This window comes from Scyliorhinus torazame, chromosome 22, assembly GCF_047496885.1.
Source record: "Scyliorhinus torazame isolate Kashiwa2021f chromosome 22, sScyTor2.1, whole genome shotgun sequence".
Classification (NCBI taxonomy): Eukaryota; Metazoa; Chordata; class Chondrichthyes; order Carcharhiniformes; family Scyliorhinidae; genus Scyliorhinus; species Scyliorhinus torazame.
In genome coordinates, this window is record NC_092728.1 from 72134310 (window position 1) to 72150047 (window position 15738).

The 15738-nt window shown below is 44.6% G+C and overlaps 1 protein-coding gene across 2 annotated transcripts in view; it reads right to left on the reverse strand.

Moving 5' to 3' along the window:
* Positions 1 to 373: 373 nt before the first annotated feature.
* The window catches only part of LOC140399127 (multiple epidermal growth factor-like domains protein 9), a 455879-nt gene continuing 440514 nt past the window's right edge, over positions 374 to 15738 (reverse strand). The window contains exon 6 of one of the 2 annotated variants that reach the window (XM_072488324.1): positions 374 to 5601. In XM_072488324.1, the coding sequence (XP_072344425.1) occupies positions 5132 to 5601 (470 nt within the window). In that variant the 3' untranslated portion in view covers positions 374 to 5131. Of the gene's footprint in view, positions 5605 to 15738 lie in introns of both variants that reach the window. The other variant, XM_072488323.1, reaches the window with a different exon arrangement.

Below are 15738 nucleotides of genomic sequence, written 5' to 3' on the forward strand. Positions count from 1 at the left end.
TTCTTTGGCAGCTTCACATTACCCCTCAGCTCCAGTCATCCGGGATGTCCTCTGCAGTCCACATCTTGTTGAATAGATTGGTGAAATCTGCTGTGACCAGATTCCTGAGAGTCGTATTTCATCGATCTCAGAGCCTTGTTGTTCGCCAGGCTCTTGATGGTTCGTTGAACCTCTGATCTGGCAATTTCTCCCAGGTTTGGCCTTCAGATGTTGAGGTACAATGCCGTCATCTAATTCCATTGTGGAGCTGGGGTTGAGCTGGTTGAGGATCTCCCTGAAAGTGTTCCACCCACCTCACCACCTGCTCCCCGTCCGCCAATAGCACTAGAGGAACCAGATAATTAGGGAACAATGCAAAGAACACCCAAAAGACTTTGTTTAAACCTCTTTTATTTGCTGGTCATGTTTCAGTATGTTGGTAAACACGAATCAGGGATTACAAAATTATAGAAGTCCTGGGATTTAAAAAAAAAAATCCAGTAATTATACGCTCATCCACAAGGACTTTTTTTTTAGTAATTATTTTGGTTACAGGGCAGTGGGGGGAAAGAAGCATCCATTGCACATCCATTCCTGCCATCTGCTCTATTGTTTTTCTCCCACTATAATTGTGTTGCACAATATTGCAAAGCTGCTCCATAAGAAAGGTTGTTTCAGGAATGTGTAAAAATTGAGCCAATTTAATTAATTGTGCCAATGTCTGACACCAATGTACATGTCTGATGCATAAATCCCAGTATTTTCAGCATCAGTAACCTGGTAAACATGGTGTAGAAATGTAGCTGCCCGGGGCTAGGATTGTCTTTGCACTTGACAAACACCGGCTTCAATATAATTGCCCCTGGGTGATTATCGCTTTCATTTAAATTTGTAAGCCTTCGTCTGTGTACTTTGTTGTCATAGTATGTGTGAGAAAACAGATACTGAGTGAGAGCTTGGATGGAATGTATTAACAACCAATGTCCCATGAAACCATGGAATCAGGAAAGGAGTTTCCGAAATTAGACACTCAAGTACACACAAGTTTTGGTTGGGTGTGCTTTTGCTTTTCGAGCAGTTTTGGAACAAGAATATCATCATGCAGCTGTGCTATGCTCTCAACACTTGCAACACAGATTAAAATTTTGTGAGACACCAGCATTTTCATATTTATATTTTGAAAACATACGCAACAGACATGACTGAAGGTGTCAATGAAACAGTATATTATTATGCATTCTTCTGTATATCAATGTGTGAACAGTCTTCTCAGACGATTGATCAGATGGTGGCATATCCCTTCAATTCCACATGACAAGCTGAGAATCCGCAATTGATGCGCAGGCAGAAAATATTCTCACTTGATTTGCAAAATATAGATGTGAAATGCATGGATTTGCACATCTCAAGTAAGTAGCAATATTACTGGTTCTTACTGATTTGCTATTACAGTAGTGGAGGCTGTAGCTTCTCCTCCAGCACCAGCCTTCAGATAGGTACAATATCGCTAATCTTTCAGTCAAACTTAGCAACGTGTTAAGTCAGTGTTGAAAAGCCAGCATCATTTTAAGGGTTCTATACTTTTTATACATTAAATACAAACACTTAACATTCAAGGGAAGAAGTATGTACTCTTGAGAAGTATGTACTCTGTCAATAAACATCTTTAAACTCACACTCTGTTCTAAATACAAGTATTTACAAATGTTGTTGTCACTTTTGTTTATAAACTTGCCTTGTAACAACCAGTTTGCATGAACAACTGTACAATGAAAGCAAGTGCTTTTATCTGCTGTTGCGTTTACTTCCCCCTAACTCTAATGTTTCTTTTTTTTTTAATTAATCAAACGGCTTCAACACAAATGAAGAGATAAGTGAACTAGTTACCACATAGCTGTACGTTTCCAGGGCTGAAGACTTAAGCAATTATAAACTTAACAGTCTGCAAAATGCTGAAACTAAGACGTATTGAATGTATCCCTCGAGTAACTGCTGGGTGCGACTTCATGCTTTTGAACACTTGAGGAGAATATATTTTGCCAAGTTTTTTTGTGTCGAGGATCTGTCTGAGTAATTTATGTCCATTGCTTAGATCATCTTTTTTAACAATTTACAATTTCCATTCCACGTTTGGAGTTTTGTCGCCATTTTGTGATGAAACCCGGTTAATAATTTCTTTTTTCTCTTTCATGCGATGAGGGCATCGCTGGCAGGGTCAGAATTTGTTGCCCATCCTTAATTCCGCTCAAACTGACTGGCTTGCTGGGCCATTTCGGACAGCTTTTTAAAAGTCAACCACATTGCTGGGAGGGTGGGCGGGGGGGGTTGCTGGAGTCACATGTGGGTGAAACCAGGTGACGATGGCAGACTTCCTTCCCTGAAGGACATTAATGAACCAGATGGATTCTTACAACAATTGATAATGGTTGCCATGGTCTCCATTACTGAGACTAACTCTGTATTCCAGATTTATGAATTTCAATTTCACCAGCTGCCATGGCAGGATTTTAACCCATATCCCCAAAGCGTTAACCTGGGCTCATGGGTTACTAGCCCAGTAATGATACCACGACACCATCATCTTCCATGTTTTCATGCTGGGTACCTGACGATTTGTACCCGGTAACTGCGCGGGTATATACGTGAGATCTGAAGAACATCCTCGCTGTTGGTATACATTTTTAAAAAACCGTTGTGAGGCTGTCATGGCTGAAGTCACAATTAATAACAATGGAATGAAGGGAAGGTGAGGGATTCATGGTGGACCACGGTCCAAAGAGCAGAGGGTCCAAGCTTGTAAATCAAAAAAATTGTTTTGTGAAGTTCCTGAAAGCCTTGTAACAACCAACTCCTTTTATGAAGCATTGGTAGATCTCAACTGAAAGGGTTTCCAATTCTGGGCACCACATTTTGGGGGATAAACATCACAGCCTTAGAGAATACAGAGGGGATTGGTACTAGCATGTACAAGGAGATGAGATGGTACTAGCATGACAGGCTTCAGTCAGCTGGAGAAACCAGAAAGACTTGGGTTGTTCTCCTTATAAATGTGAGGGGTTTGACCAAAGGTTTTGATGAGAGTAGATAAGGAGAAACTGTTTCCATTGGCAGAAGAGTCAGTAAGGATAGGAGACAGATTTAAGATAATTGGCCACAGAAGTCACATGAGGGAAATAGGTTTCTTTACGTGGCAAGTTATGGTGCAATAATGACTTTCAGAAAGGAACTGGATAAGCATTTGAAAAGGAAATAAATGTTGAGTTATGGGGAAAGAATAGGGTAGTGAGGCTAATTGTATAATTCTTTTCAAAGAGCTAGCACAAATATGATGGACCGAATGATGAGCTACTGTGCTGTATTATTCTATGATAATAGAAATGATTGCAGAAACAGCATAAAGTAGAGCAAGGCCAGGGAGCGATTTGGACATCAGCTGAACAAGATCTTGGTTGAGTTAGGCAATGTGCTCGAAGCTAGCGAGGACAGGAGTGGTGCATGTACAGATTATCTAAGGGGATATTGTCCTGACGTTTGAGAGGACTGGAGAAATTCAGCCTTCATGTGCCAAGTGTGAGAGGGTGTTGGTGACACAGTGGTGTCAGAGGCAGGTTATGTTCTGTGCAGTAGAACTAAATGACTTTGGAACCTCCACATATGCAAATGCACTTCATTAAAGCATCATGACATTGTTTAGCTGGATAGTACCAAGTTAACTATGTGTCAGGCCCAAACCACCAATGGGGGTTGGCGGGGGGCTTGAAAAAGAAAAGACTAGACTGATATCAAAGAAGACCACTAAAAATATTTGTTTAAACATTTACACCACTGTAAAAGATCAATGGGTATTTCAACCTTCACATCTCCTCTTTCAATGATACTGGACCGCTGACTACCAGAGTGATAGACTCCTGAGGACAAAGCGTCAGAGTTCCTGTTGTCAAAGCCTCTCATTCACAAAGGAACAGTAAATATGGGATACAGAGGCCAGAGAGTTAAAAAGGATGAACTTGGAATGGGGATACTGCATCAACACTAATGGGTGGTACTTCAAACCTATACAGGAAGAAAACCAAGTGACCTAAGAATTGAAGCCTCTCAGTTAGCTGGTGGTGCCTCGGCTAGTTACTCCTTTTCACTGCTTATTCTGAAGAACCACAGGCTCCCAATGATGTAACTTCAGGTAAGACAGTCTGAGTATATCATTTGTTTCCTGCAACCTCTTTGGTGTTATACTGGTGGATTGATCCAGATTGACTCGTGCACCCAAAGCGGACTTAACTTTCTAATTGCAAATCTAATTTTAAGACATTGGATTGACGATCTTTCCTCAATATTAATAAAGATTAATTACAGAGTGGTGCAGGTTGGTAGTGGTCCACTACATGTGTCAAATTAAAGAAACTATTAGTGAGATTAGCTTTCGTCCTCAATGTACTTTCTTCGCAGAAATTTACAATTGCACTAAACCACCCTCTGTTGGAAGTGACCATTCGTTCAGCTTTTTGCAGCAAGCTCCGATGTGGTTGCAAGGGCATGACATCAATAGGCATCATTGCCTTGTGTGCGAGGAGACCAGAGTTCTTGTGTGACCGCAGTAGCTGCTCCAATGCAATCTCAACTGGGAACAACTCGATTATTGCCGTTTTCCCTTGGTAACAATTATTAACTGTTCACTGCTTGCAAACTTGTGGCAAGTTATGACGCAATAATGACTTTAATAATCACGAGTTTTTCATCTGGTCCTGGATGAAGAATTCAATCATTTTGATTAAAATGACATACCCTAATCTCACAGGAGTAGAAGTCTTTCAATTGCACTGCAATGCACAATACTGGCGAGTTTCTTGTGGGTAGGGAAAGTCTGATAAATAATCATCTACCTTCTCCACATTGGGAGAGGATTTGAACCTAGACTTCATTGTATCTTAAATTTGTACAAAAATAGAAACTTATTTTTGGGGTGTTTTACACTCGTGTATGGAGTAAACAAAAATGTAAATTCCTGTCTGTTTCTCAGGCTCTGGGCTTCTCTCGAATACCCATTCAGTTCAAGGAAGCAGGCAGCCTTACACCACAGCCACAGCTCGACTGCTTAGCCCATTGTATGTTGTCCTTTCTCCAATCCTACTTCTTCAGCGATATTTTTTTCTTCTTATATCTTGTACGAGTTCATTGGCGTTGAAAGAGACAGCTGTCCATTCGGAACCACTTCAGTCACATCATCCTCCAGCAGCCCTGAAACATCAGCATTGGGGATGCTGTCATGGTAACTACTAAAGCTTATATTATCCTCTTTGAGCTCTATTGTCCAAAATGGAGCATTTAACTTCCGGTTTCGGTACTCCCGGTAAACATAGACACCTGCCACAAAACCCATGAGCAGGACGACCACAGCAATAATTACTACCAGCACTGCGATGTTAAACTGAGTCCATGATATTTCGGGTGTCACTGGTTCAGCTGTGCTTACTGTGCTTTGAGACAGGCTCCATAAGGTTGACCGCAATGTCTGGGTCTTTGTACTTGAGGTACTGTTTGTGACTGCAGTTGACGGCGATATTGTTATGGTGGTACTTGAAGGTGTGGATGTCGGAGTGGAGACTGTTGTCGGCACTGTAGTTACTTCTGGACGAGATGGGAGGGCAGAGAAAAGGAAAAGGGTTAATAAACCAGGCAAGACGAATATATCAGTTCTATCTATGACAGGCTACAGACATCTATTGTATTATTGGACAGCTCAAGAACTAAGTAAATCCCGATCAGCACTGTAAATCCCCTTTCTCGCAATGCTCTCTAAGTCACTAAATGATCTTTAGAATTCGGGTAGAACTTGTTTGACACTTTCAGGGGACGGCTACTCTCTGGTTTTGAAGACTAGAATACAGCCACTTTGTTGTCTTTAGATGTTGTGGTGCAGTTGTCGAGGTAAAATCTCTTATTCCTAACAACAGAGCAACCATAAGACTGTATTTACAACAGGACTTTCCATAGAAAGATACCAGAAATGGTACGTGACTGGTTAGTCTCCGAACCATTCATAATGGGAAATGATTCCCCATGAGTAAATACATTTGTTTATCTCCACCCAGACTTAAATAGTAAGTACCATACCATAAGGAGAAATTATGTTATAACTACGCATCCTTAACCTTCCTATGTCCTCTTTCTTTCCCCCGCCCCCAGCCGCGTGTAGGCAGCTGGAGATAGATTTCCTCTCATTTACTTCTTCACTTGTCCATCACTTCTGGAGTTGAATGCCTTGAATGAAAATCCTACCTTAAGAGATATAAAAGAAAATCTCACTGCTCTCATGCTCGTTGAAGGCACTTGAATCACCAAAGCAGCAGTGTGCATTAGCTGAATAGCATTTGCTGATGGCAAAGTGGCTCAGAAAACTGTTCCACTGTAACAAAAATGCCCAGGCGTTTGTACCAATCCTCAGTAATGTTCTGGACAACAGTGTTAAAAAAGACGCATTTAGCAGATTATATAATGAATCGGAGTCAGTCAGCAGTGGCCTGTGTGGCCATCTAAAATGGCTGCCTGCAAAGGGTGATGGGAATTGTGGGAAAGCCAGGACACAGACAGTGCACAGCCCCTGTGTATTGTGCAAAGGAAAAATCAGACCGAACTGAAACCTGCACCTGTTAAAAGGTCAATCACCGATTTCCCCAGGACAATAGACTCAAAACAAGGAATAGCAACAGTAGCAGACTCCCCGGCGCCGCTCCCTCTTATTTGGAAAGGCATACGCACTTGGAACAATAATGACTAGGACCCGCCCTGCCATCAAGGTACCCGCCCCTAATTGGCCGGTACCGATCAGAGTGATTGAGACTCTATCGATCCATTGGCCCCTTAGTTAACCCCGCCCAAAAGGGCGCGAAAGAGAAATGAAATTTAATGAAAATCGCTTAGAAGGATAGGAAGCCCTGCGCACTAGGGATCGGCCTCTTTTGGGATCGACCTGTGCCCACACCCACTGCAGCATAACGACCAGCCAAGTTCAAGATCCGCGATCGCTACCTGAGAGAGAGAGAGACAAGCCGCAGCCAAGACGAAACTGACGATTTCCAGCTGACACACGTGGGGATTCAGATAAAGGCCTTATCTACCCGCACAGAGCCGGTCATCCAGAAGTTAAGTAAAGGTCATCTTAGTTGATACGTGTAGTTTAATACGTAGCCGCGTGTATTATTGCACATAGAAATAAGTCTTGTGTTTTATAATAAACTGTCTTTTGAACTAACGTACTGGTTGTGTGTTCATTTGGTCAATGCAAGAAACATACTCGCAGCTTGTGGTCTGATAATAAAGTGGCAACACCTGCCATTCATTTTGAATCATGAATGAGCACTTCAACACTGAATCCTTAATAACTACAATTAATTAATTGTATTGTTCTTTAAAAGAGTGTCAGATCCCTGTCGCTGAATTCTATATTGCGAATTGTATGCACGGAAACTACAAAGTACCGAAAGCCAACACATTTAGCATTCCATGTGGTGATCCCTGCTGTCAAAAGGTGAGATCAGCAGCTTATTTCATGATCTGATATTTGATTAAATGCCCAGCAGGTGCCAAGTCAGCACCTTCCAGCAGCAATAAAATCTGTCTTTTTCTAAAATGTTACACTTGCATTGCAAAAGTTCAGTGATCTAAAACAAAAAATCATATTATGGTGATAATTTACCAATACAAATGTTTATTTAATCAACTGGGAAACATAGCTTACACGTGTCAGTTTTATAAATAGTTCACTCATGTTGATGATGGATCTGATATTGATTTTTGGCATGAATGAAAAAAACTGTGATGAATCCTATAACACCGGCTTGCTCGCTTATTATAGCATTTATCAAAGTTGACTTTGAAATCAAAATCTTATTGTGAAGGTATCTGGTATCCAAATAGACTGTGGCATGTTTCTCAAACCCTCTGTTCTGTGAGGTCAATTTGAATGCGACTTGCAGCAAGCTCTTTTTCGGGTTAAATCAGAAGTATCGGAGGTTGGGTTAGCTCAGGTGGCTAGCCAGCTGGTGATGAAGGGCAAAGTCAGCTGCGTGAGTTCAATTCCCGTACCGGCCCCGCCTTCCCACCCTTGCTAAGTTGTGGTGATCCTGAGGTTAAGCCTCTTCTCCCCCCCCCCCCCCCCCCCCCCCCTCAAAGGGCAAAGCAACCTATGGTCACCTGGAATAATGACAACTTTACCTAGTTTATTCACATATTTGGACCAGGGGAATGGTCACAACTTAATATCCACATAGCTTTTACAGCTATCGATACCTTAAATATTCTTTCATGTGATTGGTGGAATCCAGAAAGTCAGATTCCAGTGAGGGTTTCTTCACGAAGGAGCTACGGTTCAGCCAGCTGAAGCAGGATTTTGCAGAATTTTTAAAGTTGATGGTGACACAGTGAGGTGAGGTTGGTTTACTATAATTCCCGAGGTATCCAAGGCGGGCGTGCGATCTATTTGCTTTCACTCAGAGACCGCGGGTGAGCGCCGTTTAGTACTGGTCTCCACAAACAGGGACCAGATGGAACGTGTTCGTGGGGGACTCCCAGAGAATCGGAGTCCCCCGGGATGGTACCTTGTAGAGACCAGTACTGAACAGCGTCGCCCAAGGTCTCCGAAGCAAAAGAGATAGATCCCATGTCTCGGGAATCTGCACATTAAAGTGACACCTGCTGTCTCGCTTTAATATGCAGATTTGCTAAAAGGTGATCCCGCTTCTATTGAACATAAGAACTAGGAGCAGGAGTAGGCCACCTGGCCCCTCGAGCCTGCTATTGGCTGCGCTGTGCCGCAACGAGCTGCTTTCTGGGTGCAACATGGCCGTAAAAGACTGCCCTCAGTTACTTTTTGGGACCTGGGGAGTTTCTCACTGGTTTAGTCTGCACTTAAAAAATGTTTTACCACTGGGGAGCTGAACTCAAAGATCGGGCCGCCATTTTGAAAGGGTGCCCCGATTTCGAAGTGAGCTTGTGGGTTCTCCACACCCACCATCTATGGGCAGTGTCGACCCCACACACATGGGCACTACCCCACACCTCCCCCCCCTGAAGTGAGGACACCCCGCTATGGGATCCTTGGGGGTCCCCCCTCTTCAGGCCCTCCATACCCCTTTACAGCCTCCCCCATTCCAGGATCTCCACCCATCATCCAACCCCCCAGAGGCTCCTATGTACCTGCCCTGCATCGCCCCACCATCCATACCCCTTCCTTTCATGGGCATGTCCCCCATCGGGCCCTGATCCTTGGCAGTGCCACCCTGGGACCCAGGCACCTTTGCATTGCAATCCTGGCACCCGGCAGTGCTCATGACAGCTTGGCAGTGCCAGGCTGACAGTGCCAAGGTGTCAGCATTCCAGGGGGAGGGGCAGGGAACCACACCGCACTATCGCTGGCCTCCGATGGCCTGGGAGACCCCCCGGGTGCCATTTCGCCTGGTCCACATTACTGAATGGCATCCAGCTGCAGCCTTGCTGCAGAGGCTGGTAGATTCCGGGAAGCCACTACATCCTGGGTAAGCTCGCCTGGTGCACGCCGTTTGGTCACACCTCACTTCTGGCATTTAGCTCTTTTGTACATGTTTGAACTCAGGCTGTAATGAGGTCAAGAGCTGAGTGACCCTGGAGGATCCCATACTCAGCATTCATGAGCAGGTTGATGTTGAGTAAGTGCCACCTGATAGCACTGTTGATGACTCCTTCCATCGCTTTGTTCATGATGGGGAGTAGACTAAGAGGCAGTAATTGGCTGGGTTGGATTTGTCATGTTTCTTTGTACAGGTCACACATGGGCAATTTTACACATTGCCGGGTCGATGCCAGTGTTGTTATAGCTGTACGAGCTAAAGAGCTATTTTTATGCCTCTGGTTAAAATACATTTTTCATACTAGGTGATAAACGGCGGTTTTTAGCACCTTCTGTGGGTATAATGAGTTTCAATGGCTTTGCTTTTGTTATAGGACCAGGTCCTGGTCCCTGGTTTTATTAATTGTAATGTGTCCCTGCAATGAGAGATGTAAGCTTCCACATGGATGAGAACTGAACTTTTGTCTTGTAACTTAAATTTCCAGAAAATGTTCCAGAAACTGCCTTTTGAATCATGTGACCTATAGCAATCATCTTTTTGGTTCTGCAAAATCCACTTTTCAAACAAACAGAAACAGTTTATGATCTCGTTCTCGTCTTGGGGACATGACAGTAATGCTGTATAAAATTGTCAATTTTATTTAGTAATCTCAAATCTAACTGAAAGGGAACTGGATGATGAAACTGAAAATTACGTAAGTTTTTGACATCAATTTTCGATCCATTCTCTGTACAAGCCAGCAATCAACCTCCAAATATCTTTTTTGGTCTTTCTTTCCTATTGCATGCCAAAGAAATTCCAACTGTCTCCGATCTTGATCAGCACTGTTATTTTGGTCTCAGTATTTACTAGCAGCACTTCACTGGTAATGTGACTCGTCCAAGATATCTTCATTATCAGCCTGAAAAAAACAACAACTCTGCAGCCTCAATTCTTCTCTGCATTGCTTCACTGGTCGTCCAATGCTCACTTCCGTATGTCAACATTGGTGCGATGTGACATCCCAGGATACTCAGTTTTGTTGTCATGACGAACCAGTTGTGGAAACTCAGGTGAACTGATGCTAGCGACCTAATAATGTGGGTACTATATTTTGTATGTGTGTGTGTGTTGCACTCAGTCAAAAATTGAAGAGAAAGGAATTTAGAGTGCGGGTGTTGGAGAATCAAGAATGATAGCGTGAGCTGAATTTATTATTTTTCCTTGCTCCTGGCTTTCGTAAGTATAGGTCAAACTGAAGGAGGGGACTGAATACGTGAGCCACTGTACTATAGTAACTGATCAAACGGATGAATAAAACAAATATATGGGCCGGGATTCTCCATCCCACCGCACATGTTTTCTGGTGCGGCACGCCCCCTCCGGCAGCGGGATTCTCCGTGCCGGCAGCCAGCCAATGGAGTCGCACATTGTGGGCAGCCCCACGCCGTCGGGAAATCCGAAGGCGTGAGTGCGCTGCCGACGAAATGGAAGTACCCACCAAAGGAGAATCCAGCCCCTGGATATGACCTGCTCTATCCCATCACAGTAACCCACCTATGAAAAAGTCCCAAGCAATCTACTGATGGATCCTTCCAATCCATGCTTTATGAATGAAACTGTTGGGTTTGTTTTCCCTCCCACACTGAACGGTGTTCTGATGTTTGTGGTAACAGGTTCAGAGGGAATCGAAGGAAAAGATTGATTTATTCTTTTTACAAAAGTGTGTTCTTGTTGGCAAGTGCTGTCTGTGAATGGTGGCAATCGATTCAACAGCAGCTTTCAAAAGAAAGGGAATTGAATAAATACTTTATTTGAGGGGACAATTTTGCTGAGCTTTGGGGCTAACGGAATACCTCTTTAAGAGTCATCACTGGCATTCTGGAGCAAATGGCCTGTTCTGTGTGGTATCGTTTTATGGTGGAAAATAACAAAAAACATTAGACGATCTTGAAGACCATTTGTTATCATGGAGAGAGCAGAGGAACCGCTCTGCAGATCATGCTGTGTCGGTTGCTGCGAATTAAACTAAAAAGTCAGATTTGATTGTTTTGTGACCTAAATTTGACTTGGGCCTGTGGCAGTTGGCACAGCAGGGCTTTGACTAATGCTTGACAATCCCTTTTGTTCCCTCCCGTTGTATCTGTGGTCTAATCAAAACTGCCGTACGATGCAAAGAAAAAATGCAGTTTCTCAATTAATGTTTACAGCAGTATTTCAAAAAATATGATCCGAATCACTATCAAAGAACAAAGAAATGTACAGCACAGGAACAGGCCCTTCGGCCCACCAAGCCCGTGCCGACCATGCTGCCCGACTAAACTACAATCTTCTACACTTCCTGGGTCCGTGTCCCTCTATTCCCATCCTATTCATGTATTTGTCAAGATGCCCCTTAAATGTCACTATCGTAAAGGAATATCGCAATATCAACCATAATGGTCCTGAAAATAACTTAAGACTTTCAGCTCGCTGTACACAATGGTCTGTTTGTGTCAAATGTTTTCAATATAAAATAACTTGAGGGGGATAATGTCAATATAAAATGAGAATCCGCATTAATAAACTCTGAGTGCATTTTAAACGGTGCATGCTAGCTTTTTGGCGAGCTGCTGGTTGCACAGAAGCCTTTATAAAATAAACTTCCATCACAGACCTAGGAAATCAGATTGTCTTGTGACCAGTGTGAGAGGTCCTCCCACACTCAGAGGGCAGTGGTGAGGTGCAGAACATCACCGGGGGAAGACATGGCCATGACTCACTGACTTCAAGGTACGTTTAGACTTCATTCTTAAACATATATGATTGGCACTTTGGTGCAACAATGCGTGGAACCATATGCACCTCCACCAATTGGATCTGTGCTATTGTACTGCCTCTTCTCCTAAAGGCATTGCAAATTAGCAAATGTCCGCCCTGCTTTCTTGCCATACACCGACAGCTTTTAGAGACAACTGAGTCAGTTGAATTGTGTGCCTGAGCCATCTAAGCACACATTCAATCATGTACTAGAGATGATGCCCAAGGGAAGCACGGTAGCACAGAATGGCAGCACGGTAGCACAGTAGTTAGCACAGTTGCCTTACAGCTCCTGGTCCTGTGGTGATGTGCATCAATGTAAATGCATGTAGGCTAGCTAGACACTAGAGGGAGCACCAAACACATCACACACACACACACTCAACCAATAGATCAAGTAGATAGGAAATGACCAATAGACATTCACGATACACAAGGAGGTGACACGACCACAGGGGGGCATTACACCAACCCATATATAAAGGACACCACACACATAATCTGCCTCTTTCCAGTGGAGACAGTCAGTGAGTACAGACACAGGGTTGATTCAATATTACACCCACCATGTGGATTGCAGCAGCTGGTTAGTCAGTCTGGGTAGCTATAGTAGGATTAGCAGTAGTGTCGAACACGAGTAATAGAAGTGTAAATAGTTTAATAAACGTGTTGAAGTTATCTCCACGTCTGAACCTTCCTTTGTCAGGTGTACCACAAGGAAGCCGCTTATGTTACACCTACAACATAACAAATCATGGTACCAGGACTGAACTGTTTCAATCCATATAGCCATACCTCAGTGTACAGTGACAACCAGCAACAATACCCAGGCAAGATGTTCGAGATCCGGGTTCCGCAGCAGCTCCAGTGCCACGGCGATCTCCGCGAAAACTGGCGGACATTCCGGCAAAACTTTGAAATCTTCATGGTGGCAGCCGAACTAGAAGAAGTGGCCGATCCTGAAAAAACAGAGCTTCTCCTCACCATCGCCGGTGCCAGAGCAGAAGAAATGTTTTTAAAATTCAAGTTCTCCAAGAGACAAAACAGGAGCGACTTCCAGGCAGTCCTGGACAAATTCGGCAAATACTGTGAGGACAACACACTCCAATCAGCAAGAAAAGGTAAGAGAAGCGCCAGTACTCACTTCGAGGCCGAAATCCCGGAGCAGAGAACAATTTTGGTCGGCGCCCATCTTTTTAAAGGGACTGCACTTGCGCAGTTGCGCGAGAAGCGCACAGAACGGGAAGGTCCGTTTGCGCATGCGAGAGAAGCCGTCACATGCGTCATGACGTCAGAGGCCCCGGACCACACCCATTTAAAGGGGAAGCATCCCAAATCAAAGAGAAAATCTTTTAAAGCTGTAAAACAACCTTCCTTTACCTGGAATGACAGCACAATGCCTCAAATTGAGCCAGAGAATGAAATTAACCTCCGAAGAACCCTGAACAAGCAGTTACCTACGCCCAAACCGATGATTCCGATCATGAATACTTCGATACCGACCTTTAAATTTTCTCTGGACCTCGCGAGTTCCGACGAATGCCAGTTCCGACGCAAACAGTGATGATATGGTCCTAGAAGACAACGACTCAGATGAACCTTTCACCTTGGGAGGCTACCCCAGTACCAAATCCGAACCGCAACTAGGCGTGTTGCACATTGGCGAACCCCGTACTGAATCCGACGCAGACGCGGATTTGTTCTTCGGATTTGAGGATCTTCAGCCCAGCAGATACGACATCCCGACCCGTGAGTGCAGGATGATGCTGCAGCCTGAAACCAAGAGACAGAGAGCGGTACAAGCCCACAGAGAGCGGCCTGCTGCCACACAGAGCGTGGTCCACACACCGCTCAGGGGTCCTGACTCTAAGAAAGAAGACACGCAAGACTCCACACCGCAGTCCTTGCACACACAAGACGTGACTCCAGTATCACAAGCCTCCGCAGTGAGCTCGTGGACAGCCTCCACAATAGGAGCAACGCAAGACTCCGACGCGCAGTCCTTGCAGGAACAAGACCATGAGGGTCCAGCAACCTCCTCTGACCAACTAGCGGCAGACGATGCAATTCTGCCATGCTCACGTAAACAGCAAGAAGACTATGTCAGTCTACCATGCTCCAGTGCACAGCAGGACGACCATGACGGTCTATCATGCTACAGTGAAGAACAAAGCGACGATGACAGTCCAAGCCCAAATGAAGGACAACAGCAAGACAATGACAGTCCACCCACATTGTTTGCACCACCAGATGAAGACTCTGACAACTTACCCAACACAAGTGAACAACGAGCAGCTACTGAGAATCTATCCACGGTATGTGAGACGAGTGACGACAGCATCCCACTTCCCATGCAAGATGTGCAAAGTGACAGACCTCAGCTAGTGTGTACAGAGGCACTTGACGATCACTGTGAGACCACTGGTGATTCCGGTAACACCATGATACTTCCACCCTCATTCGCTCGAACCTCTCCACAAGTCAATGCATTCCTGCATGTACCGACTCCAGACGTGCAGCTTCAAGAAATCTCAGCTGACTCCAGTGAACCTGCTAAGACTCCAGACGGGGAGCATCAACAAACCAACACAGACCAGACTCCAGATGGGGAGCAACCAAACGCTGACTCTGATTCACGTAAGCCGGACTTCACTCCAGACAGGGAGTGCCACAACCTCAGTGATGGCACGTTCAGGGTGACAGTAGTTGCCACAACGACAGGAGATGGATCACTTAACAATTACACTGGGTCAGTAATAACAAGCAGCGGCTACAGTCCAAGAGGAATACACCAATATTCACCACAGCTATATCCACACATTTTTTCCACACCAGCAGTGCAGCCAATGACAGCTCATGCTGGACAAACCCAGTATTCAGGCATGGAGCAGCCAACAGTCTATGCAGCATATTCTCAAACAGGCCAGCACTACGGATTGCCCAAAATGGAATCAAGACCGAAGGAGGACTACCGCAAGCGCAATCTGCACGACAGACTGGATGCCTTAGTTACAGCCCAGGATTTGCTGCACCCCAGCCTGGTCAGACGGCATATTCCTATCAGATGCAAGGTTCTAGTTTCACACCATCACCAGGTATTTATGCGAGCAGCAATTCTGTTTCCAATTCGACAAGCTTCAACGGTTCTCAGCAGGATCACCCTTCCAGCACAGCATGTGGCCAGAACCAGTATGTACAGTCTTATCCAACTTCAACATCCATGACCTCGAATGATACTGTTGATGGTACCTCTTCAACGTCAACACCTTATCAGTTACAAGGTGCCATCCAACAGCACCATCACAAACATCGAAAAAAGAAAGGGACTCCAAATCAGACAGCGAAGTGATTGGACCACTTCTTGGTTCCTGTGGCACAG